At 40.6% G+C, this 26,764-nt stretch overlaps 2 protein-coding genes across 8 annotated transcripts in view; one reads left to right on the top strand and one right to left on the bottom strand.

Moving 5' to 3' along the window:
* Positions 1–26,764, top strand: part of znf618 (zinc finger protein 618) — a 129,888-nt gene that overhangs the window by 86,630 nt on the left and 16,494 nt on the right. For 6 of the 7 annotated variants that reach the window (XM_080211996.1, XM_080211991.1, XM_080211995.1 and 3 more), the window contains 5 exons: positions 496–582; positions 6,643–6,720; positions 7,212–7,256; positions 19,708–19,797; positions 22,864–22,944. In XM_080211996.1, the coding sequence (XP_080068122.1) occupies positions 549–582; positions 6,643–6,720; positions 7,212–7,256; positions 19,708–19,797; positions 22,864–22,944 (328 nt within the window). In that variant the 5' untranslated portion in view covers positions 496–548. The remainder of the gene's footprint in view (positions 1–495; positions 583–6,642; positions 6,721–7,211; positions 7,257–19,707; positions 19,798–22,863; positions 22,945–26,764) is intronic. The other variant, XM_080211994.1, reaches the window with a different exon arrangement.
* Positions 19,294–26,764, bottom strand: part of LOC145358204 (uncharacterized) — a 131,843-nt gene continuing 124,372 nt past the window's right edge. The window contains exon 23 of the mRNA XM_080212002.1: positions 19,294–19,358. The gene's annotated coding sequence lies outside the window, so the exon portion shown is untranslated. The remainder of the gene's footprint in view (positions 19,359–26,764) is intronic.

Here is a 26,764-nt window from a genome sequence, read left to right as displayed (position 1 = left end):
ACGGATTCTAACATTTTACCTACCACAGACGTTAAACTAACCGGCCTATAATTCCCCGCCTTTTGCCTGGCACCCTTCTTAAACAACGGCGTAACATTAGCCGTTTTCCAATCTTCCGGCACTTCCCCGGAATCCAGCGACGTCTGGAAAATAACCACCAAGGCATCCACTATAACCTCCGCCATTTCTTTCAGAACCCTCGGATGCATTCCATCCGGTCCTGGTGACTTGTCCACAATCAGCCCCTCCAGTCTGTCGAGCACCACCTCTCTAGTAACAGTAATGTCATTAAGACCCTCCATTCCTACCACCTTTCCATCGCTAACACCCGGCAAATTATTCACGTCCTCCTCCGTGACTAGGTAGCAAATAGTCTCAGTTCTGGCTAATGATTTGTTTTCGTTCCCTTGTCTATACAGGCTTGCAGTTACTTGAGCCCATTTTACATTGTTGCAACCACGTCTCAAACACTGATTTCTTTATTACTTCCACCAGAATTTGATGGCCAGCTGGGGAAACCAAACCTAGTGAATGACAAAGAAGAGAATATGGAGTGGAAACCACAGCAACAAGCTTCACTAAGTGAGTAACAAGAATCCAAAGTTTCTTATTTCTAAGCTGCAAATCATGCAATATTGGGATCCACAATATCACAACTGATATTGAGTTCCTGCAGTTTTAAAAATTTGTGACAGAATTCTCAGAATATATTGTTATTCCATTATTGGGATATTTTCTTTGTCATGGACAAACTATTTTGATCTATTACTCGTTCATTATGTGAATAATTTTGAAAGAAGAATGTTGCTTATGGTTCGATTTGTTTAAATATGTAAAATAAATTGAAAAGTGCTCTGGGAAAATTGCACAAAATGCACGTCTGTCCTTTTTCACCACAAGTTAGCTTTTGGCTATTCTATTATATAATCCTTTTGATAAATCATGTACAATTTAGTGCCAATTTGCTATGCAATATTTTAAAACAACTTTTAAGCAAATAGTGTTTTCTGTGTCCTACAAAATAGGACTGTTATTTATTCCTGTAATGATATGAATTTAAGATTACTTGTTTACTTACCCTGTTTTCCCAGTGAAATTTGTATTGTTCAGTCAACAATCTTCACTGAATTTGCAATAACAAATGTTTACTGAGTAACAAAAGGCTGATGATTCTAGAAATAAGTAGAAAATCAGTGTATGTCAGAAATATTACCAGAGTACAGCAGTTTTTCTTTTCACTGCAATACTGTAATGGAAACCTCTGAGTGATTCAACCACCTGTGTGGCAGACCTGTAATCATAGATTAGTTATAATTCACAACTATAATTCATGTTAATATTTCTTTACATTGGAACTCTGGCTTAGTATATTATTGAAAACCATAAATTGCATTTATACAGCACTTCATTTCTCAGAAATGTTTCACGTATGATTATTTACTTTTGAAGTGTAATTGAGTGTTATGTAAGCGAATGTGGTGGCCACTTAAGACACAGCAAGGTTCCACAATAGAAGTGAGGTGAACAAGTTCGGCCTAGGCACTGGATAGTTCCCTCTTCTTTGTTGAATAATTTCTGAACCAAACTTAACACTACGTGACCCTGTTCAGTGATTAGCTGGATGACATGAAATAAGAATGTCCCAAGTTCAATCTCTGTTCTTTTCAGTTAGCTGATTTCAGCTGACTGGTGGTTTGCAGAGTTTAAATTTGATGACCTTTGAGCTTGTGATGGTTCAGTGGGAGAATCCAGATTGTTTTTCTCCTTCTGATCACATCTTCTGTTTGTCCTATTGGAGGAAGTGGATGTGTGTGGGTATCAGATCAGGATCTGTGATCAATGTGGTACTTTGTGATGTTGGTTTCATACGAGTGTTGCACCACCAGCCATGCTTCTGAATGTATTGATTTTCAGTCTGGCTGTTGTGTATATTGCCTGTACAGTTAAGCTGTAACCTTGGGAAATAGAGAATAAACCATTTATTTCCTGCACAACACAGTACATACTCACTGAGTATAGAGCATACTTGGTGTTATGTTTATGGAAAAGTCTGCTGCACTGTGATCTGCCATCTTGTCAAGTGTGTGGAGATGCCGGCGTTGGCCTGGGGTAAACGCAGTAAGAAGTCTGACAACACCAGGTTTAAGTCCAACCGACTTATTTGATAGTAAACTCACAAGCTTTCGAGGTTCCCCTCTTCGTCAGGTGAATGAAGAGTTCTGGCCTCAGACAGAGCATATAAAGCACAGACAATTTACAGATTACTGATTAGAATGCGAATCTTTACACCTAACCTGCTATTCAAGTCTTAAAGTGGCTAACAATGTGAGTGGAAGGAGCACTGATCACAGGTTAAAGAGATGTGTATTGTCTCCAGACAGTACAGTAAGTGAGGTTTTGCAAACCCAGACAAGTCATGGGGGTTACAGATAGTGCGACATGAACCCAAGATCCTGGTTGAGACCGTCCTTGTTTGCAGAACTCGGCTATCAGTCTCTGCTCATCGACTGTGCGCTGTCATGTGTTGTGAAGGCTGCCTTGGAGAATGCTTACCCGAAGGTCAGAGGCCGAATGCCCATGACCACTGAAGTGTTTGCCAACAGGAAGGAAACTGTCTTGCCTGGTGATTGTCGAGCGATGTTCATTCATCCATTGTCGTAGCGTCTGCATGGTCTCCCCAATGTACCATGCTTCGGGACATCCTTTCTTGCACTGTATTAGGTAGACAACGTTGGCCGAGTTGCAAGAGTATGTACCGTGTATCTGGTGGATGGTATTCTCACGTGTGATGATGTCATCCGTGTCGTTGATCCGGCATGTCTTGAGAGGTTGCTGTGGCAGGGTTGTGTGGTATTGTGGTCCCTGTTCTCCTGAAGGCTGGGTACTTTGCTGCAGTAAAAAGTCTGACAACACCGGGTTTTAGTCCAACCGATTTATTTGATAGTAAACGCACAAGCTTTCGGGTTAGTCCCTTCGTCAGGTGAATGGAGAGTTCTGGCCTCAGACAGAGCATATAAAGCACAGATGGTTTACAGATTACTGATTAGAATGCGAATCTTTACACCTAACCTGCTGTTCAAGCCTTGAAGTGGCCGACAATGTGAGTGGAAGGAGCGCTGATCACAGGTTAAACGCCAGCACATCCACATCGTAGTTTGCTGCAAACAGTGGTCTGTTTGAGGTTGCGTGGTTATCTGAAGGCAAGAAGTGGGGGTGTGGGGATGGCCCTGGCAAGATGTTCGTCTTCATCAATGATATGTTGAAGATTCCGGAGAAGATGTCATAGCTTCTCCACTCCGGGGAAGTACTGGATGACGAGGTGTACTCTGTCCACCGTGTCCCGTGTTTGTCTTCTGAGGAGGTCGGTCCAGTTTTTTGCTGTGGCGCATCGGAACTGTCGATCAATGAGTCGAGCGCCTTATCCTGTTCTTATGAGGGCATCTTTCAGCGTCTGGAGGTGTCTGTCATGATCCTCCTCATCTGAGCAAATCCTGTGTACACGGGAGGGCTTGGCTTCTTTAACATGTTTAGGGTGGAAGCTGGAGAAGCGGAGCATTGTGTGGTTGTGGGCTTGCGGTACAGTGAGGTGCTGAGGTGACTGTCCTTGATGGAGATGTGAGTGTCCAAGAATGCAACCGATTCTGGAGAATAGTCCATGTTGAGTCTGGAGACGATACACACCTCTTTAACCTGTGATCAGTGCTACTTCCACTCACATTGTTAGCCACTTTAAGACTTGAATAGCAGGTTAGGTGTAAAGATTCGTATTCTAATCAGTAATCTGTAAACTGTCTGTGCTTTGTATGCTGTCTGAGGCCAGAACTCTTCATTCACCTGACGAAGAGGGGAACCTCGAAAGCTCGTGAGTTTACTATCAGATAAGCCGGTTGGACTCAAACCTGGTGTTGTCAGACTTCTTACTATACTATCAAGGGAACAGCTCAAAGGTGAGAGATATCACAGGAGCATAATTTAGATGTACATTTCAAAAATTAGTTGGATTGATCAGTTAATTCAAGCCTGTTTATACTGAAAATAACAGCTAAGAATTTTTTAAGCAGAAAAATTGCTTCAAGATGGCATGTTTTAACATTTCAATGCCTGGATTATTTCAAAACCTTAATTCAGATATAAACCTAAAAAATCCTTCCTGCTGCATCCTGATTGTTCTGACAATATTGGTCTCATCAGTGTAATGGCTGACATCTTTCTGGTATTACCTTCTTTGAAGAATTTAATAGAAGAATGCATTAAGTATGTGGTGAACAATTTTAATTTTATCAGTCTTTTGACCAGGAATTTTGGTGCTAATATTTTTCCAGCACAATAGTTCACATATTTCAGTTTGAAAGAACTTGGTCACAGTTAACGATGGTTAACCCTCTGAGTACTGAGTACTATGCCACTTTATAAACACCCTTGCTCCAAACTGTGCAAAATTTATATAATTGCTGACAAATTACTCGCAGAAAGAAACCTTGAAGCATAGAACGTTTCTGAATGAAACACTAATTTTGTATGTTTTTATTTGGTCTGGAAATGCTGGTATAGTCCTAAAAGGTTAAACATATCTATTGTTGAAAAGTTAACTTCCACAATAGAAGTTACTTCGCTCCAGTAACCCATTAACACTCAATTAATAGCACAACAAAACGTGGCTGCTCTCTGTATAAAAAAGCTTAAAGCTGCTTTGCAGGTTTTTTTGTGATTTCCTTTTAAATGAGAAATGCACGAACAATGCCTGGTATTTAGTAGGGGGTTCAAATTTTAACAATTGTCACTTTGTGCACTAGGGAGTAGTTTTTAAATTTAGCCTGTTACAATTATGGATTTGTTTCTGAGGCATAGTATTGGTACAGTAAACTGAGAAGGGTCTTTGCTGAATTGATGTAGTTTGCTGAGTCAATTCCTAAAATTATCATTATGTGCCAACGGTCAGCATCTTTGGAGAAAGACCAGGTACAGTTTAAGGTAAAACTCTTCATGCTAGCACAAAAAGGGAAAGGGAACGGAAGGTAATAGGTAAGCAAAGACATGAGAAAAGTATGACATGTAATGTGTTTAAAAGTAAAGTGGGTCGTGGTTAGATGGAAGATATATTTATGACAGATGATTGGATGAGGGTTAATAAAATAAATCTAAGATATAATGCAAAAACTGAACCAGAAGTAAGTCTAGTTTAAAATAGAAGCTAGACAATCCCAGGTGAAGTTTGACAGCCTGAATAATGGCTCAACACTAAAGATGTAGATTTGTTACTTGCCACAGACGGCCTCGACTCAAGTGCCAAACCTTTTTGTTTTCTCTCGAACCTAATTTTGTTTGAATTCTCCAATGTCGAAGAGAGTGCGTATCTTCAGACATTGTACACTAAATTAGAGGCGGTGCCTGAAATAAAGGATGTACTTCCAATCCTCGTGCACTTATTCACTGGTTATGGTGCAGTGCCTGCACACTGACAAGACTGAGCATAGGTTAGGTAATCACTTTTCCAAACGTTTCCATTCTAACTGCAAGTGTAACCCTGAGCTCCTTGTCTCCTGCAACTTGAATTCCCTGTCTTGCTCCCTGCCTTGTCTTTTTGTCTTTGGCCTTTGCAATGTTCTGTTGAAGCTCTATACAAGCTCAAGGAATAACTCTTAACTCTCTAAGGTTAAAATGAATTATAATAATTAAAAATGTTGACATGTAGAGGTAACTGATAATGTAAGGTGGTTATTGTTAGTACTGAGAGCAGAAGAAATATTGGTATTTGAATTATATTTCTTCTTTGGGCTGTTGAATCCTGTTATTTTGCAAGCTTTCCCTTCCCTCAGGCTCTTCCTCCCCCTCTTCTACGTCCACTGATTTGCAGGTCGTACACTCTGTCTCTCTTGTGCTGCTAATTCCTTTCATTGTACTTCATGATATCATCTGTTGTAAAGATTATCTCAGCCATCTAAATGTCAGCTGGTTATTACACCAGTATTTCCCTTTTCTCACCTTTTCTTCTGATTCTATTTAAATAATTGATCATTTTCTATTCAGATGAAAGGTGACACGCACAACTGATCTATTGTCTTTGTAGATCTTGGCTGGCTTGCTGTGTTTCCACCATTTTCTATTTGTTTTTGTTCGTTTGTAGTAAAAACCTGTTTCTTTCATGACATTAGGCACCACATTTTGAACTATTTTTAATACATTTTAACAAAGTTAAAAGGGACTCTTAAAACCTAAAGGACAGGATCATGCATAAAAAGTGGAATAAAAAAAGTGCAATAAAAGATCAGTTGGTAAGGTTGGGAAAAAAAACCTGGTCCCCACACAAAACCGTGAACTGCACTGCTCATTTTTACTGAATTGGCATGCATCGTTACTGCAGCATTATGCTGTATCTGCAGCCATGGTGTATATTTTGTTTTCTCGATCACTTGGTACTGTTGAATCCATTTACATCAGGAATGGAAAAATTGTGCCCAGAGCTCCAATAAGAGCCAGTATACATGGGTTTAAGATAAATGTAAGGTACTTTATGAAATTAGTGGCTGATCTTTTTTACAATAAATGAAATTCTTGCAACTTGGCCTTTTTTTTAAAGAAAATAATTTCTTACATGAACAGTGAACAGCCACTGCATATAGTCTGACTCCTTCTTTGTTTCAGGGGCCTACATATGTGGTGCCTGTGGGAAGAAGTACAAGTACTACAGCTGTTTCCGGGCACATGTGAGAGCACACCTAGGTACATGTTTATTTTTTTAAGCTTTTATTGGTTTAACCCTTTGAGTAATGACTTTTTTCTTTACACTTTCCAAATGAGCACAAACCTTGTCATCTAACATCTTGAACGCTATGGCATTTAAATCGTTAACTTTAAATATTGGAGGAATCTATGGAACTTGACAGCATTTCTTCATTTCACATATTTTGTTGAATAAAATCAAAATGTTGTAAACCTATTACTCATTTTGAAGCAAAACTTCTCCTGCAGTACTCAAAGGGTTAACTACAGTAATAGTGTAGCTTTATCCACCAGCCGGACTCTTCAAAATGACATACTGCAATACATTTATTGTTCTGTTGTACATGTATGGTACTTGACCAAGTAGATGTTATTCAGCAGTTCATTTTCTACATGCTTATGAATGTAGTTTGATGTAATAAATAATTAAGCATATTATTTATGGTCAAACTGAATTTAGAACATATTTTTAAAATTTTTCCTTTTCACAGAAAATGAAACTTCCTCTGCGTCAGCGGAGAGCTCCCCACAGACAAGTAAGTACTCCAAACCCTACACCTTCCTTTGTTAGTAATGTTGTTTTGTCTATCCTTTTAACATGGATGGCTGACAGCATCGGTTAGTGGAGAAGATTTTGGGTGTGATTTTGATTTATTGTTGTTGCATGACATACAGCAAAAGTATTGTGTACTGCACTCTATACAGACAAAGCATACCTTACATAGAGAAGGAAAGAGAGTGTGGAATGTAGTGTTAGAGTCATAGCTAAGGTGTAGAGAAAAGTCAACTTAATGCAAGATAGGTCCATTTGAAAGTCTGGTGGCAGCAGGGAAGAAGCTGTTCTTAAGTCAGTTGGTGCGTGTCCTCAGACTTTTGTATCTTTTTCCTGACGAAAGTAGGTGGAAGAGGGTACATCTGGGGTGCATGGAGTAATGATTATGCTGGCTGCTTTTCCCAGGCAGCAGGAAGTGTAGATGGTGTCAGTGGATGGCAGGCTGGTTTGAGTGATGGACTGGGCTTCATTCTTGAGCCTGTGTAATTTCTTGCCGTCTTGGACGGAGCAGGAGCCATACTGAGCGGTGATGCAACCAGAAAGAATGCTTTCTATGGTGCACCTGTAAAAGTTGGTGAGAGGCATCGAAGATGTGCCAAATTTCCTTAGTCTCCTGAGAAAGTAGAGGCATTAGTGGTCTTTCTTAACTATAACGTTGGCATGGAGGGACCAGGACAGGTTATTGGTGATCTGGACGCTGAAAAACTTGAAGCTCTCGACCACTTCTACTTCACATCCATTGATGTGGACGGACATGTCCTCCTACGCTTCCTGAAGTCAGTGACTGTCTCCTTCATTTTGTTGACATCGAGGGAGAAATTATTGTTGTCGCATCAGTTCACCAGATTCTCTATCTCTCTTTACTGTACTCCTGAGATCCAACCCACTACAGTGGTATCACCAGCAAACTTGAAAATCGGGCTGAAGGGGAAGTTCACCACACAGTCATAGATGTATAAGGAATATAGTAAGGGACCGAGGACACACCCTTGTGGGGCATTGGTGTTGTGGATGATTGTCGAGGAGGCATTGTTGCCTATCCTTACTGATTGTGGCCTGTGGGTTAGGAATTTCAGGATCCAGTTGCAGAGGGAGGAACTGTGTCCCAGGCCACGGAGCTTGGAGATGAGTTTTGTAGGAATAATGGTGTTGAAGGCTGAGCTGCAGTCAATAAAAAGGAGTCTGACTTAGGTATCTTTAGGTTGAGAGCAGAGCTGGGAGATGGTGTCTGTTGTGGATGTTTTGTGGCAGTAGGCAACCTGTAGTGAATCCAGGCAATCTGGGAAGGCGGAATTGATTTGTGCCATGACTAACATTTCGAAGCACTCCGTAATGATGGATGATAGAGCCACTGGATGATGGTCATTAAGGCACATTGCCTGGCTTTTCTTTGGCACCGGGATGATGTCACCTTTTTGAAGCAGATAGGGACCTCAAATTAGTGTAACGAGAGGTTGAAGATGTCTGCGAATGCCCAACCAGCTGATCCATGCAGGATCTGAACGCTCGTCCGGGTACCCCATCTGGGCCAGGATTGACCTTCGAGAAGGCTGCTCTGACGTCTGTAGTGGTGACCTTGGATACAGGTTCTTCTGTGTTTTCCATAGTGGATGGCATTCTCTCGCTGACCCCTTGCTCAAAACGGGCATAGAATGCGTTGAGCTCACTGGGGAGTGGTGCATTGATGCTGACGATTTTACACGCCTTCATCTTGTAGCCTGTAATGTCTTACACACCTTGCCGTGGTTGGCGGGAGTCTAGGACTTGAGCTTGGTTGATACTGTCTTTTGGATCATATCTGATTTTCTCGTACAGGTCAGGGTCGCCTGACTTGAACACCTCAGACCTGGACTTCAGCAAGCAGTGGATATCCCTGTTCATCCATGGTTTCCAGTTGGGAAACACATGAATTTGCTTCTTTGGCACACTAGATACTCCGGCAGCATGGTAGCACAGTGGTTACGCTGCTGCCTCACAGCGTCAGAACTTGGGTTCAATTCCTGGCTTAGATCACTGTCTGTGTGAATTTTGCATGCTCTCCCCGTGTCTGCACGGGTTTTCATCGAGTACTCCAGTTTCCTCCCACATTCTGAAAGATGTGTGGTTAGGTGCATTGACCCAAATAGGTGGCAGACTGGGGCGACCAGGAGAATTTCACAGTAACTTAATTGCAGTGTTAATGTAAGCCTTACTTATGACTAATAAGTAAAACTTTAACTTTAAAAAAGATATTGTGTCAGCTGCACTCTAAAATAAGGTCACCAGGATATCCTGGCACACTTGGATACTGGGTTTAAAGACCAAGAGCGTCAAAAAAGGGAGCCTTTACAGAAACAAAACTGTGCTTTGAACTTAATTGTTTTATTTTGAAACAGGATTTGGTTGGTCTAATTGTTAATATATCTGGTCAATGAGATTTTAAGTCTATCAAGAAGAAGTTGGAAGAGATTACAGGGATACGCTTTGACTTTGGTTTGCTTTTATCGTCTATGTCTGCTGGACTAAATAGCAAGACTGAAATCGAGGGACAAGCCAGAAGTTCCTTAGAAGAAATGTACACAAGGCTACAATGCATAGACTGGCCATTCAACCTAACCAGTTCATATCACATGAGTGAATAGCTCTAATCCATTTGCTGACTCTGCTCAAATATTCATTCAATTTTTTTTCCTCCATTCAACTATTCAGTTCAGCCTTAAATATTGGTGTAGTTTCAAATTCAACCACTGAATGTGAAAATGAAACACACAGTCTAACAGTTTCTACTGCACTTTGTTTAAAATCTCCTATGTTTGATCTTGCATCATGTTTCTTGCTTTAGAGCCCTCAATTATTGGAAACCGTCTGCTTCTACCTACTATCTAACCTATTAAACACCTTCCATTGTATTGTCTCAGACTTGGTAATGTTTGAATCATAAACGCTCCAATTTCCAAAAGTTTGTTTTTGTACTCCCTCATAATAGTTGTTAATATCCTGGTGAATGTGCATTGTTTTTTCAATACCCTTCCTGTAGTGAGTCCCAAAATTATATACAGTACTTTTAACTGGGGTCTTGTGAAGACTTTAATATTTTGCAGCTTTTGTGATGGAAGTCTTGAATTCCATTAACTTTTTTAAAAAAAGAGCAAAATCAACCTTGCATGCTAGTATCCTGTGAACCTTAATCCTCAGAGCATCAAGCTTAGCCCTATGCTATTGCAGTTTTTTAAAATTCTATCACTTCAGATTTGGAATCAAAGGGCAGGATTTTATGCCTCACTTGGGCGAGACCAAAAATTCCCGCCCCGGTCAATGAAGATTCCTATGGGTGAGGTGTTAGCGTTCTGGCCATAGAATTCCTACAGTGCAGAAGAAGGCCGTTCAGCCCATTGAATGAGCACTGACTTTCCGACAGAGTGCCTTACCCAGGCCGGCCCCTGCCCTCTCCCCATAACCACACTCATTTTGACACTAATGGGCATGCCATTGAAATTCCATCTGCAACCTTTTGGCCCAATTATTATCTGTTTTCTCAAGAATTAATTTATACCTTCTCCATAGAAACCCTACAGTGCAGAAAGAGGCCATTCGGCCCATTGAGTCTGCACCAACAACAATCCCACCCAGGCCGTACCTCCGTATCCCTACATATTTACCCACTAATCCCTCTAACCTACACATCCCGGGACACTAAGGGGCAACTTAGCATGGCCAATCCACCTAACCCGCGCATCTTTGGACTGTGGGAGGAAACCGGAGCACCCGGAGGAAACCCATGCAGACACAGGGAGAATGTATAAACTCCACACAGACAGTGACCCAAGCTAGGAATCAAATCCAGGTCCCTGGAGCTGTGAAGCAACAGCGCTAACCACTATGCTACCGTGCCTTCTGTTTGGTATCATCTGCAAACTTCGACACAGCTCCCTTCAGGGGCATGTTGGAATTATTGACAGTTTAAAAAAAAGTTCCAGAACTGAACCAAGTGAGATGCTGCTGTCTCCTTCCAGTCATTATGGTGAAACCTTTGAACTCTGTTCTCTGCTTATTTCCTTTGTAGCTATCCGTGAAAGTCACTTCACAAAATTCAAGACTTCTTGGCTTAATAGAGAGAGAAATTAAATAAAGAAACTGGCCATACACAAACACGTTTTAAGTGCAATAAAAACGGCAACTAAAAATAACTTTTCCGCAGTCTATTTTCAAAGCAGGAAGTATGTTTAGCTGATTTGTCTTCACTTAAAGCCTTCTGTTTTTTAGCAATGAGTCAATCTCCTGTGGATTTGCACACCAGGGTGGTCAGAACCAAATGTGTTTACTGGTGAAGGAATTTTAGAGGGTAGGAGTATTTGCAATATGATGAACCAATGTAATTTTGTTTCAGTTTTAAAATGTAACATTCCTCAATATATAATCCATTATAAATTCCTTCATTAGCTGCTATAATAGGAACTGCCTTTGCAATAAGGCCATGCAGTTACCACATTTACCCGTCAATGGTGGCATATCTATAGGATGGAAGATAACATGACAAACTTAGATTTACCATTTTCATCACTGGTGCCCACATAGAGTGAAACATTGGCTGGCAGTATGCGCAAACATTTGATTTTTAGTTTTTTTTTAAATTTCACTTTATTTTATATTACCCCACTTGTAAAACCTGAGAGAATTTATTGCTACATTGGTTGAGTTTGGTGTGCTAATATGTTCACGTGGAATTTGATGGATGTAGCTAATCTTTTGCTTTAAAAACCTGGTCAATGCCAAGTTTGTTCTGAGGGTGAGCAGGATGACAGAAATACATTTTGTAGGTGTACATGCCATCTTTTTGGTCTTGGAAATTTACAGGGCTTCTACCTTTACACGATTTCTGGATTGAAGATGATGTTGTGAATTTGTTTTGCTGGGTAAGGGCAAAGTTGCATGAATTCACGGAATAACCTATAAATAAAATAATTGCCCTTCTCCAGTTCTGTATCATGTGCTATGCTATTTACAATAGCTACTTGTGACGTTCTTGCTTTTTGTTATCTCTTCCTGCAACTAAATGATTTCATGCTGTGGAGTGGCTGGAAGAATGTCTAGTTTTGAAATGTATAGATTTCCAAGATGACTGTGATTTATAGATCTTTTGTGTCATTCTCACAACAAAAATTAATTTAAAGTTAATTCTGCATGAATGTGAAAATATTGAATATTTTTAAGTAGAAATTACATGAGTTATTCTTTTGTGCATGCATTTATTTCAAACTTTTGGCTTTGGATTTAGATTTGAGCAATAACAATAGAACAATAATTATGCAAGATGTAGCAGACCATTGCGTTTAACACTCAAAATGGACTGAGATATTTTCTTTCTTGAAAATATCTTCCATCGAAGAGGTTATTTTTCAAGATCCTTGTTTGCAGTGAGAGCAGCTCCAAATAGGGCAATTGCTTCACAGTATAATCTCTTATGTTTTTCTTTTAAGAAGCGCTTATGTATATAAAATAGTTGCATCTCTGCTGGTAGAATGTCACGTTACCTGTAGTGACATAAGCAGTGGCGTTTATTAGGCTTTTGGGGCACTTCCATCTTGGACCTTGGATGAGCAACATCTCCTAAATAAAATCTGCCTCATGTTTGACGTTAATCCATGTGTGCGGCAGCTTATTACTTCTCTTTTTGTTGAAATTCCTAGTCAATACTTAAGAAGCCAAATATATGACTTCCTAATGGGGCACAAGGGAATTAACCCCCTAGTATATATTGTTATTAATACAGAGTGAGTCATTAAACGAAACCTTTCTGTGACATGTGGTAAAGAAGTATTTGTTTTTATCCAGCATCACCCAGGGCTAATGCAATATATCAGAAATTGAGGTTTGAATGTAATTCAACCAATTTTGGATGAGACCAAACTACCCAATTCTTGCTGAATAACAGGGCTGTTACGTCAGGGTAACATGATTCACAATGTATTTGTGTTAATTTATTGCTCTTTTAAAATGCTGCAGTTCCATTTTTATAATCCCGTTGATGGATTGGGTGGAATTTGCGCCATCCCCTGCATTTTCATGGTGGCAGATGCAGCCCACTGTCAGCGGGGGCAGAAAATCTCACCGACGTGAGCGGCCGGAAAATTCCAACCATTAATTTTGTCTGGTTGTTGGCATCGAGTACTGGCAGTTCCTTAACCATTTGTCATACATTTGAAAAGGTTGCCTTCCAGTCAGCAGAAATCATTACTGTTGTCTTTTTTAAGGCAGCCAGACAAACTCCATGAACTCCTCTAGTCCATTTTTCTACTGTAATTTTGGAATATTTCTTTGTCCTCATTCCTTCGCCCACACTGCCCATGCATTTGTTGTCAGCTCTGTAGATTACACCTGGAAACAAATCTTCAGCTCGTTAATTGTAACGTAAAAGCAAAATACTGCAGAAGCTGACCATTTGAAGGGCAGCGTAGTGGCGCAGTAGTTAGCACTGCTGCTTCACAGTACCAGGGACCCACGTTCGATTCCTGGCTTGGGTCACTGTCTGTGCAGAATATGCACATTCTCCCCATGTCAGAATGGGTTTCCTCCAGGTGTTCCAGTTTCCTTTCACAGTCCAAACAACGTGCTGGTTAGGTGCATTGGCCATGCTAAATTCCCCTTCAGTGTACACAAACAGGCACCGCAGAATGGCGACTAGGGGATTTTCACACGAACGTACAATAATACAGCACAGTACAGACTCTTCGGCCCTCAATGTTGCGCCGAGCTATATCTGAACCCAAGATGAAGCTATCCCACTCCCTATCATTCTGGTCTGCTCCATGTGCCTGTCCAATAACACCTTGAAAGTTTCTAAAGTGTCCGACTCCACTATCACAGCAGGCAGTGCATCCCACACCCCAACCACTCTGAGTAAAGAACCTACCTCGGACATCCCTCCTATATCTCCCACCAAGAACTTTATAGTTATGTCCCCTAGTAGTCCACCTGAGGAAATAGTCTCTGAACGTCCACTCTATCTACCCCCCTCATCATTTTATAGACTTCAATTAAGTTGCCTCTCATTCTCCTCCGCTCTAAAGAGAAAAGGCCCAGCTCCCTCAACCTTTCTAGAAAGACCTACCTTCCAAACCAGGCAGCATCCTGGTAAATCTCCTCTGCACTCTCTCCAAAGCTTCCACATCCTCCTTTATAGTGAGGTGACCAGAACTGCACTCAATATTCCAAATGCGGTCTCACCAAGGTCCTGTATAGTTGCAGCATAACCCCACAGTCTTAAACTCAAGCCCCCTGTTCATAAACACTAACACACTATAAGCCATCTTCACGATTCTATCCACTTGAGTGGCAACCTTCAGAGATCTGTGGATATAAGAACATAAGAACATAAGAAATAGGAGCAGGAGTAGGCCATCTAGCCCTTCGAGCCTGCCCCGCCATTCAATAAGATCATGGCTGATCTGTTGTGGCTCAGTTCCACTTTCCCGCCCTCTCCCCATAACCCTTAATCCCCTCTCTTATCAAGAACCCATCAACCCGCTTCTTAAAAATATTTAGCGAGGCAGCCTCCACCACTTCAACGGGCAGAGAATTCCAGAGATTCACCACCCTTTGAGTGAACCCCAAGATCTTGCTGATTCTCCACATTCCTCAGAACCCTGCCATTGACCCTGTAATCCGCATTCAAATTTGTCCTACCAAAACGAATCCACCTCGCACTTATCAGGGTTAAACTCCATCTACTTTTCGGCCCAGTTCTGCATCCTATCAATGTCTCTTTGCAGCCTGCAAGAGCCCTCCACCTCACCCACTACTCCACCAATCTTGGCATCATCAGCAAATTTACTAATCCACCCTTCAGCCCGAGTCATTGATAAAAATCACAAATAGCAGAGGACCCAGCTCTGATCCCTGTTGTACACCACTGGTAACTGGCCCCTCAAAATTTTCCTTCCACCACTACCCTCTGACTTCCATGAGATAGCCAGTTACTTATCCAGTTGGCCAAATTTCCTTCTATCCCACCCTTCTTACTTTCTTCATTAGCCTACAATGGGGAGCCTTATCAAATGCCTTACTAAAATCCATGTATATGACATCAACTGCTCTACCTTCATCTACACACTTAGTTACCTCCTCAAAGAATTCAATCAAATTTGTGAGGCAAGACTTACGCCTCATGAATCTGTGCTGACTATCCTGGATTAAGCTGCATCTTTCCAAATGGTCATAAATCCTATCTCTCAGGACCTTTTTCTATTAGTTTACCGACTACTGAAGTAAGACTAGCTGGCCTACAATTACCAGGGTCATTCCTATTTCCTTTCTTGGAGAGGAACAACATTCGCCACTCTCCAGTCCTCTGGCACAATCCCCATTGACAGTGAAGACCCAAGATCAAAGCTGAAGGCTCTGCAATCTCATCCCTTGCCTCCCAAAGTATCCTAGGATGTATCCCATCTCGCCCAGGGCACTTACTGACCCTCAAGTTTTTCAAAATTGCTGATGCATCTTCCCTCAGAACATCTACCTCCTCCATCCTATCAGCCTGTATCTCTCACACATCCTCAAAAACATGGCCCTTCTCTTTAGTGAACACTGAAGAAAAGTATTCATTCAACACTTCACCTATCTCTTCTGACTCCATGCACAAATTCCCCATGCTATCTTTGACCGACCCTAATCTCACCCTGATCATTCTTTTATTTCTCAGGAGAGTAAAAAACCCTGGGGTTTTCCTTGATCCGACCGGCCAAGGACTTCTCTTGCCCCCTTCCAGCTCTCCTAAGCTCTTTTTTTTAACTCATTCCTTGCTACCTTGTAACCCTCAAGTGACCCAACTGAACCTTGTTTTCTCATCCTTATATATGCTTCCTTTTTCCTCTTGACAAGATATTCAACCTCCTTTGTGAACCATGGTTACCTCACTCAGCCATTTCCTCCCTGCCTAACAGGGACGTACCTATCAAGAACATGCAGTATTTGTTCCTTGAAAAACTCCACTTTTCATTTGTGCCTATTCTTGACAGTTTCTGTTCCCATCTTATGCTCCTTAATTCTTGCCTAATCGCATCATAATTACCCATGCCCCAATTATAAATCTTGCCCTGCTGTGTGACCATATCCCTCTCCATTGCAATAATGAAAGACACCGAATTGTGGTCACTATCTCTAAAATGCTCTCCCACAAACAAATCTAACACTTGGCCCGGTTCATTACCCAGTATCAAATCCAGTGTGGCCCCACCTCTTGTTGGCTTATTCACATTGTCTCAGGAAACCCTCCTGCACACTGTACAAAAAGTGCCCCATCCAAACTATTCAACATGTAAAGGTTCAAATCAATATTTGGAAAGTTAAAGTCACCCATGATAACTACCCTGTGAACTTCACACGTCTCCATAATCTGCTTTGCCATCTCCTCCTCCATATCTGTGTTACTATTTGGGGGCCTATAGAAAATGCCTAACAATGTGACTGCTCCTTTCCTATTTCTAATTCAGCCCATATTACCTCGGTAGTCAAATCCCACTCGAACTGCCTTTCAGCAGCTGTTAAATTATCCTTGATTAACAGTGCTACAACTCACCTCTTTTACCACTTTCCCTACTCTTACTGAAACATCTATACCCCGGAACTGCCAACAACCATTCCTGTCCCTGTTATAACCATGTCTCTGTAATGGCCACAACATCGTAGTCCCAAGTACCAATCCATGGTCCAAGTTCACTTACCTTATTCCGGATGCTCCTTGCATTGAAGTAGATACACTTCAACCCACCATCCTGTCTGCCTGTACACTCTTGCGACCTTGATACCTTCCTCAGTACCTCACTCCTTTCAACACTGGCTTGTTTACCCATTCCCCTAACAAATTAGTTTTAAACCCCACCCCCGAAGAGTCATAGCACATTTCCCTCCCAGGATATAGGTACCCCACTGGTTCAGGTGCAAACCATCCTGTTTGTACAGATCCCACCTTCCCTATCCCTGCAGCCACATGTTCATCTGCACTCTCTCCCTGTTCCTCAACTTGCTAACATGTGGCACTGGCAACAAACCAGAGATGACAACATGCTTTGTCCTGGCTCTCAGTTCCCATTCTAGCTCCCTAAATTCCTGTTTTAACTCCCCATCCCCCCTCCTATTTGTCGTTGGTACTGATGTGCACCACAACCTGCAACTGATCCCCCTCCCCCTTAAGGATCCTGAAAACACGGTCCGAGACATCACGTACCTTGGCACCCGGGAGGCCATACCATCGGTGAGCCTCTTTTGCTGCTGCAGCACCTCCTATCTGTCCCTCCTAACCATTGCGTCCCCAATAACTATTGTTCTCCTGCTCTCCTCCCTTCCCTCCTGAGGCACAGGGATGGACTCAGTGCTGGAGATCTGGTCACTTTGGCTTACCACTGGTAGGTCGTCCCCCTCAGCAGTATCCAACGCGGTATGCTTGTTGCCGAGGGGAATGACCACAGGGGATCCCTGCAGTGGCTGCTTCCTCTCAGCCCCTCTCACCGTCACCCATCTATCTTCATTCTTTGGAATATCTAAATCTCTGAAGCTTCTTTCTGTGATCACCTCTGCCTCCCGAATGATCCATAGCTTTTCCATTTCCAGCACCCCAATGCAGTTTGAGGAGCTGAAGATGGATGCACCTCTCACAGATGAAATCATCAGGGACACTGACAGCATCCCTCACCTCAAACATTGCAGTTTCATTGCAGTGTTAATAGAAGCCCACTTGTGCCCCTAATAAATAAACTTTGAAACTTGAAATAAAAAACGAGAAAATGCTGAAAAGACTTAAGTTTGACATCATTTTTGAAGAGAGAAACAATGATGCAAGGTCGTCAACCTAGGTTTTCTGTTTGTTGGTTTTGTTCTTTTATTCCTGTAGTTTTTTTTTATTTCTGTTGGTCAACGTTAGGTTTTTAAAAATCTTCTTCATAAAGGTTTTTAAATTTTTTTTTACTGTTCCTGCATCCAGTTTTGAAATTGATGGTTTTGAAACTCTTCTCATATTAAGTTGCTGAGTTGAGTTGTGTGTCAATTCAACTATTATTGCACTTGAAGTTGTAGTTGATCCTTATTGATGCCTGTATCAGTTGAAGTCAGCAGCCAGATTTTAGAACTATTTTCATTTTTGCCTCTGGGACATTCTGGTACTAAACAGTGCTGATTGTATTGAATTCCCACATCAAGTAACTTTTTATAAAAACCGGCCTATTTTAAGCTCTCTCAGAGGACAAGATGTGAATTTCTAAAATGATAGAAAGTAGGAAGAAAGAATGGTGTTGCTTAATTTCCAGTGAGACTTTTAAGTCCAATTTACCTTCAAAACCCAAGTACTTCAGGTCAGACAGAAAGTTGAATACAGGATCACGTTAATCAGTCAATTGTGAATTGATTTAGTTTCTGGAAAAGACTAATCTGTATACTGCCACTTGCAACCCAGGAGCAAGCTGCTATTGTTGCTTCCCTGTCTTTTATATCTTGCAAATGAAGTTGGATTTAAGTATACATTCTGCACATGTCCAACAAAAAAGCAGATTAATTTGCAGGGAGATGATGGAAGCTAGAGTTGGGATTTTTCCTTCACCATATGATTTAAATTGCCTGCATTACAATTAGCCTCTGGTTGGCTCTTCAGTATTGAATGCAGCCTGTTCCCGGACATGAACTGAAAGAAGAAATTAAACAAGTTTTGAGGCTCTGTTTAATTTTTTTTCTCACTTTTCTGCCACAATGTCTTAAGTATGAGGCATGAGTTTAATAGCAGTTTGTGTAAAGGGTTTTCTTTGTGGTGATAATGCAAGGGACAGAAATTCTTGTTGACTGTTTTCCCCATCTCTGAACAGAGGGATTTCCTTTTGAAAATTCTGATCCTAAAGGCACCAACTATTCCTTCCTCCACCAGATGTCTTGACTGTTGAACCAATGATTATTCTTTATGCATGGGGCCAGACTTTGAATGTTGACAAATTCAATAGGCATGTTTTAGAGCAGCATGAACTTTCTGGGCACTGCTCCTCGTAACGTGGGAGAAAAGTTCGTAGTTTGTATTTGTGATTCCCATCCACGTTTTTCTTTGCCAGCTTGTAGGTGACCTCTTGGTTTGCTGCAACAATGAAAGCGCATGCAAAGATACTTAATTACAGATAATTCAATCTTTATAAGATGTATGTAACATTTTCAAACAGTAGGCAACTATTTTGATCAGCTGTAACATGATTAAAGGACTTGACCAGGTCTCTATGTCCAACAAGATTTACAACCCCACTCCTTCTACAAAGCCGGCAAAAAATGTCCATTAGCGAGTATAAACATGGGAGAGAACTAGTGCAGTAATAATCTCAAAAAATTGTAATTCTGAAGTATAAGATCTTAATTCTCTAAAATTTGGCATTGTTTTAAGGGAATGGAAATCGAGCCAAATTTATTGACATGCTTCCTCCCTTGATTTTCAGAGAATTTTAGATACATGTGCGACATCTGTGGCAAAAAATACAAATATTACAGCTGTTTCCAAGAACACCGGGATTTGCACGCAGTCGATGGTATGTATTTGCAAAGTAGTTGCTTCATTTTATTATGGATTAGGACAGATGTATACATTTTGTTATGACCAGGTGAGAAGGAATGAACTGGCTCCCCTGCATTCAGTCTTGTTGGTTGGTCACAACAAAGGTTTAAGTTTCTTTTTCACAAGGATGTGCCTTTTTCAAATCAAAATGTATTTATTTATGCATTGAGCAATAAGGAGCCAATCAAACAAGGTTGTCTTGAGTTAAAAGAGCAAGTGTATTAACTAATAAACCTGAGAGGGGAAGGAAAGGTGACATCACATATGGGTATCAGAAATAAGGGAAGTTAAGAGTCCAATAAAAAAGTTGAAAGAACACAAGACTAAGTGTCCTTTGCTTGTCCTTGAAGTATTGATTGTTTAACAGTTGCAGACTATTTGGATTAGCTGGGTTTGTGGAATGGGGTCTGATGTAGAAGACATTGCAATTATTACCAGATTTTGGTTCACTGATAGGTTTCTTTTGGTTAACTTCTCCAATTGGGTGACATGCATTTTTTCCAAATGGAGAGTACAGCTTTTCAGCCTGTTTCCTCCATTGAAAACTTCCTTGATACTACCTGTGTCACTTGTAATCCTGCTACAATGGTTGCAGCCTGTTTTATTTCATCCATTGAGTATTTCCAATAGATTTTGGCTGCATTTGTCTGAAGCAGTTGTTATTTCAAAGATGCTAACTTTGGGCAATTGCCCTGTTTTGGGAACCATCTGAAAATGTGATTTCTGGGTAAGTATTGTAACACCCCACCCACCCCCCGACCTGTCTGACCCTGACTCACCCCCAACCCTCAAATTCCAACCACTTACCTTGGACACTTAACCTTCTTCCTTACATGTCAAATTTATTGGCCCCTTTAAAGTGAGCTGCTTTGCGATAGCTAGTGTGGTTAAGAGGGGACATGGCCTCCATGATTCCACAGGAGCTGGACTGTGTTGCAGATGCAGATCCCAAGTAACTCCAGCCATCGGAAGTTTCAGGAAAGTTCTCAAGACAGGTAAGTATGCATCACGTTCTTCTAGTTCCTGTAGGCCACCTCTTTCTGATGCTAGTTGAAACTTGTGGCTCAATATCCAGAACTTTACATTTTAATGTCTCTTCCTTATAGAGTGATGAATTTTGATAGATTATTGACTTGTAAGAAGTGTCCCTCTCTTCACACTCCCCTGAGTGTGTCTTATTTGCTTGTTCAGCTTCAGATTGGAAGGTGGCCTTGCATTTTTTTTAAGTTGTCAGTCCTGTCTCATTGCAAAATTTAGTCAGTTGAAAAATCATATTTTCAAAATTAAAAGGGAATAACATCCGAAGCTGAAATTAATAAATGCTAACATAAGTATCAAATTCAGGATTGTTGGGGAATTTATCAGTTTATTCATCAATAATGCAAGCAAGAAAATGTTGAAAGTACTGGAATTACATCTTTGCAGTAGAGAAGTGAGACCTTACTTAAAACAGTGAAATCATCAATGCTCACTGTAAGGTTCATAGCAAACCAAAAGACATCTCACAGTTGTGCCTTTTAAAATACTATATGTACATTCCATATTAAAAGAATTGAACTGGACAGATGAACACAACAGAAGAAAAGTGGAAAACAGGAATTATAGGAAACTAGTACTGCAGTTCATAAAAATTTGGAAACCACAATGGATTGCTTGTCAAATCCTACTTAGTCTTAAATTCACTCTGAATAGCGAAGTAAAATGTGCATTTGAAATTTTTGTACTCATATCCAGTAAGAAAAATAATTAATTGCCTGTGATGTATCTTGGGTGTGCTAATTTTGGATTTTGTCTTTAAAATTTCAATGTTATATATTTTGTAGCTATGTAACAGGTAGGGTGAAAGTAATTGGGTTGGCACATGAAACTTTGGCACTGCTTTAAGAGCAACTTGCTTATATGCCATTTTTCATATGGCACTTTTTTCTCTATTCTGTTATGGGATGTGGTTATCTGTGGTTGGGCCACCATTTATTGTCCATCCTTAATTTCCCACAGAGGACATTGAAGAACCAACTATGTTGTTGTGGGTCTGCAGTCATATGTAGGCTAGACTAGGTAAGGAGACACTCATTAAGGACATTAGCAAATCAGATGGGTTTTTTTAAATGACAGTCGATAATGGTTTTACGGTCATTATTTGACTTTTAATTCCAGATTTTAATCCACCATCTGCCATGGTGAAATTTGAACCTCGATACCCAGAGCAATACTCTGGGTCTCTGGTATACTAGTTCAGTAACTGTCTTCACTGTGCTGCACTAAGCAGTAAGCATTTGAGGCTGAGGCACCGTGCTAGACAATGTAAAGTGAATATTATCATTTAGGACCTTACCTGGGTGTACTTAATATTGTCACCAAGAGGCCAAAATTGGGGAAGGAGCGAAGAAGAGAATCAAATGTCTTTTGCCTTATTCACAAGATGCATCATAATTGTAAAATTATTTAAACAGAAAATAGCAGTTGTATGAATCCTCAAATATGTGAGTATTGTTTAATTCATTTTGCTCAGAGCAATGTCAGGATTTGCATGGATGTTAACTTCATTGTTGAACTCAGATCACCTGTGCTACTCCCATCAAAATTTGTTTGTTTTTATCTTCTTCGTCAGTCAACTGTTTACGAGGCACAATGACGTATTTGATTTTACCCAAACCAAACTCAAGAGTCAGTCAAGTGAAAGTGATCCTGTTCAGCTTTCCCTGAAAAGCTGCCAATTAAATCTTGACATTTACTTTGTAGGCATAGTAGGTATCAATCTTCAATGCTGTGATGTCTCTTGGTTTACATGTAAACTAAAATTGCTCATCTTAGCAATGAAATTATGACTGTAAGGGAATTCAATTTAGTAATATTGCAGTGAGTTCAGAATACATTACCATTGTGTAATGCTAGAAAACCAAACTCTAGCAATGACATCCCAAACACACTTTGAACTGTAAGGAAAATCTAATTCTTGAAGGTAGGAAAGCTGGTGTATAATTGCTGTTTCTTTGGTGCTGTGGTGTTGTATAAATTAATTACCTTTTTTTAATTATAGATCCTTATGATCATGCAGTTGACACACCAGCAGAGGTAAAAACTGAACAAGTGGAAGAAACTGTTCGCAGCCCTGGATCAAGTATGAATTATTTTTTAATGGGAAAATATGCGTTTTGGGAAGTCTGCTTCCAGTTTCATTACGTGATCATTTACATTGACATGAGATTGTATAGCCAAGTGCATGTTGAAACCATGCAGTTTGGAAGGGCTATGCAAATTAGAAGGTGTGCTTCATATTCGGTCTTGTTGAGGAAATTTTAGGCCTTTGGCTAATTTGAGAGACTTTTGCAGGAGGAAGATTTGTCTCAGGTTTTGAGCACATTTACAAATTTTACAGAATGTATGAGAATCTTTCATAGCTTTTAGTTTTTCAAGTTAATTGTTATCTCCGTGTTATCAGAGTGGAATCTGTGTACTCCTTCCAGAGCACCAGCCTTAGTCTGCGCGTTAAACTTTGACAAGTATGTGTCCAGCATAAATGCTAAGGAGGGGGTGGTGTTAGGCAGCTATTATTGACCTCTCTGTTAACTTGTCCAGGTTCCCTGGGGCGCTCTTTCTCCAGTGGCTAGGCTCTGAAAGAATTAAGAATCTCATTTAGCTTCAGTTACAGTCCTAGATGCAGGGTATGATTAAGATATGTGTCATTTTCTGTCCAAAGCCCATCCTACAGCTATTTCATACAGAGGTGACAGTTGTGAAGCATTGACAGGAATTCAGTACTCGCTATGTATTAAACTTTCCCTTCAAAGTTTTTACTGTAAAGGAATATTTGAGGATTTGCTACCAAAGCTGCCCTGCCTCCATTCTTCTTCTGCTATTTGCCAGCTCACATCATGTTCCCTGATTTGTTCGTGTGATTTCTAAATGCCTAATGCAATGGTTTAGTACATTATTGAATAATACTGACTGTGTGACTAAAACAAAAGCCTGTGGTGGCACTATTAATATCAACAGATAATGTAAAACATGGATTGCAAGTTTCAAGATAACTTCTACATTCTGGGGTTGGCACAGTGGTTAGCACTGCTGCTCTGTTGCTTCACAGTGCTAGGGACCTGGGTTCAATTCTGGCCTCGGGTGACAGTCTGTGGTGTTTGCATGTTCTCCCTGTGTCTGCATGGATTTTGTCCAGGTGCTCCGATTTCCCCTCGCACGCCAAAGATGTGCAGGTTAGTTTTGATTAGCCATGTTAAATTGCCCCTTAATGTTGGGGGGACCAGCAGTGTAAATCCATGGAGCTGCAGGGATACCACTTGGGTGGGATTGTTGTCGGTGCAGGCTCAATGGGCCGAATGGCCTACTTTTACAGTATAGGGTTTCTATTCTATAATATTTTCAGTGACACTCATGTAGAAGTTTTGTAGAATAACATTGAGGTTTATTTATATTCATGCTGTTTACAGGTGACCTTGCAACATGATGTGAGTAGATGAGTGCCCATGGACAGCAAGTCCCATTAATGTGAGATCAGGGAAACTTTCTACAGTATTTGGATGTATTTGCTTATAGTTGGTCACTAATATAGTTTTAAACATGCAAACAAAAAGTAGTGAGCTACTAACACCTCACTGAAATATTTTGATTATGTAAAATTAAGGTCACTTTCAGCTGGATTTAATTTCTTTGGAACTTTCTAATTGGAGCCTAGCTCAGTTCAGACCAGTAAATTCACAGAAGGAAATAATTAATTTTTTGCAATTTGATTAATTGTTGAGGTGTCACATTGCCTTGATTTTTATTAGTGCTGCATAATATCAAGACAAACTTGAGCAGAAGTTCATGTTTATGTTTGGCTATTGGGAAGAGAGCAGGAGTCAAAATATGATCCCTCAGTGTAGCAGTAATGTTTGAAATGATTTTCCAAAAAAATGTTACAGGTGCTTAAGCCCAAACTTTACAACGAATTGGAAACTTTTGCATGTAACAGTAAAATGATCTTTTTTTTGGTTCATTGGTTGGCCAGCATTTATTGCTCATACATAGTTGTCCTTGAACTTAGTGTCTTTCTAGGCCATTTCTGAGGGTAGTTGAGAGTACAGAAAGTAATGGTGACTGACAGTTAACTGTTAAGCTTCGTTTGAAAGTAGAACCAGGCAGTTTTACCCTGATCAAGGCATTGTCCTGAGAAGTGAAAGAGCAAATGGCTGTCACTTATTTTGTTTAACTATAATGGGCACAATGTGTGTACCTGTTATTTGTGTCTGCAAAGAGAAAGACCTGGTATACTGATACATGTAGCTTCCAGTACACACACGTGCCACACAGCAGGTCCAACTGGCAATCTTAAATTGGTTGTCAGCATAATTCTTAGCAGACAGAGGATTATTTAGCAAACGTTTTCCAATTATGGATAACGTAGGACACTATAATTTGAGTTTTGCAAGCATGGGCTGGTTGTACACCACCTGTACCTTGACAATTGCGAACAGTAGAAGGGACATGCTATTTGGTAGTATTTGTCAGTCTTTGGTATGGCTTGCATTACCTAACACCCCACTGGCTGGTACTGCAAGTTTTCCACATACGTGTTTGTAAGACCGTGCAGGGCTCTTATATGGATAGCAATATTGTTCCATGTGTTCGTTTGACATTACTAGCTTATTCACCAGTGTTGCACTTGAGGAAGCCATAGCTATTTGCACTGCAACACTATTATGGCAATCTAGAGCTGTCACCATTGTATGAATCAGTATTCATCAAACCTATGAACTCGGCAACTCTCACAGTTGAGCCCAAATGGATGGTGTTGGCATGGAATCCCCTCTCAGCCTTGCTCTTGCAAATATCTTTGTTGGATTCCATGAGAAATGTGTTTTTGATGGAATGACACCTAATCTCCTATCCTCTGCATGTTTCCAATATGTGGATGATACTTTTGCTGTGTTAAAATCTGCAGCCGCATGTAATAATTTCCTTACACGTTTTAATGGATTCCATCCTAAACTCAAAGTTGCCTTTGAAATTGCCTCCCTTTTCTTGATGTGCTAATTGAGAAGTCTGTCAGGGGTTGTCTATCACGGTTACCGCAATCTGCCTTCGCTGGCCAGTACAAGAGTTGGGGCTTTTACAGCTCAACGTATTATAAGATTGGCCTTACCATTAACCTCATAAACAGGGCACAAGCATTTGCTGACCATGCAAGCTTGATGCTGAAATAGGGTACATCAAAGGTATCCTGCAGGATAATGGTTATCCTGATCAGGCCATTTTGTGCAGTATAAGGTGCAAACTCATGAATGGGCCTAAGGCTATCCTCATCTTTGGCCCTGTAAAGTGCACAATTTACCTCAGATTATCCTGGAAGGGCAAAGTATCTTGAAAATTTGAGTTACAGGTGAAGCTAGTTGTTTCATGCTGCTAGTGCACAGTAAAAAAATGAATGGTATTTGTCTCTAATGGGATACTGCTGTAAAGTCAGGCATTTTCCCATTGCACAAATGAGTAATGTGATATATGAATTTCAGTGCCAGTATGAGTTGTGTAGGCGGTACATTCCAAAAACTAGCAAATTGTACCAAACAGCATGTCCTTTACACTGCTCGTATACCCAACCAGTCCATGCTTGCAAAACTCAAAACGCAATGTTCAGCAGTAGTTGTAATTCTGTGATTGAACACTGTTTGCTAAATAATTCTGTGTACTAAAAATTACGCTGGCATTGAATTTAAGATTGTCAGTTAGGCTTGCAGTGTGCATTTGCATTTAGTGGAGGCTATGTATATTAATACAGAGGGCCGGCCCTGTTCTTTGCTAACAAAGAAAGCATGTACACAAGTTGCACCTGTTTCAGCTAAGCAAGATATGTGACAGCCATATGCTGGTTAATTCTTCAGGCTAATGCTTTGAACAACCAGAGTCAAGTTTCCTCGTTTAAATTTTAAACGGTGTCTAGCAGATAA

Source organism: Carcharhinus amblyrhynchos, chromosome 25 (assembly GCF_965287045.1).
Source record: "Carcharhinus amblyrhynchos chromosome 25, sCarAmb.v2.hapA, whole genome shotgun sequence".
In the NCBI taxonomy this organism is placed as follows: Eukaryota; Metazoa; Chordata; class Chondrichthyes; order Carcharhiniformes; family Carcharhinidae; genus Carcharhinus; species Carcharhinus amblyrhynchos.
This window is presented reverse-complemented; position numbering and strand designations above follow the sequence as displayed.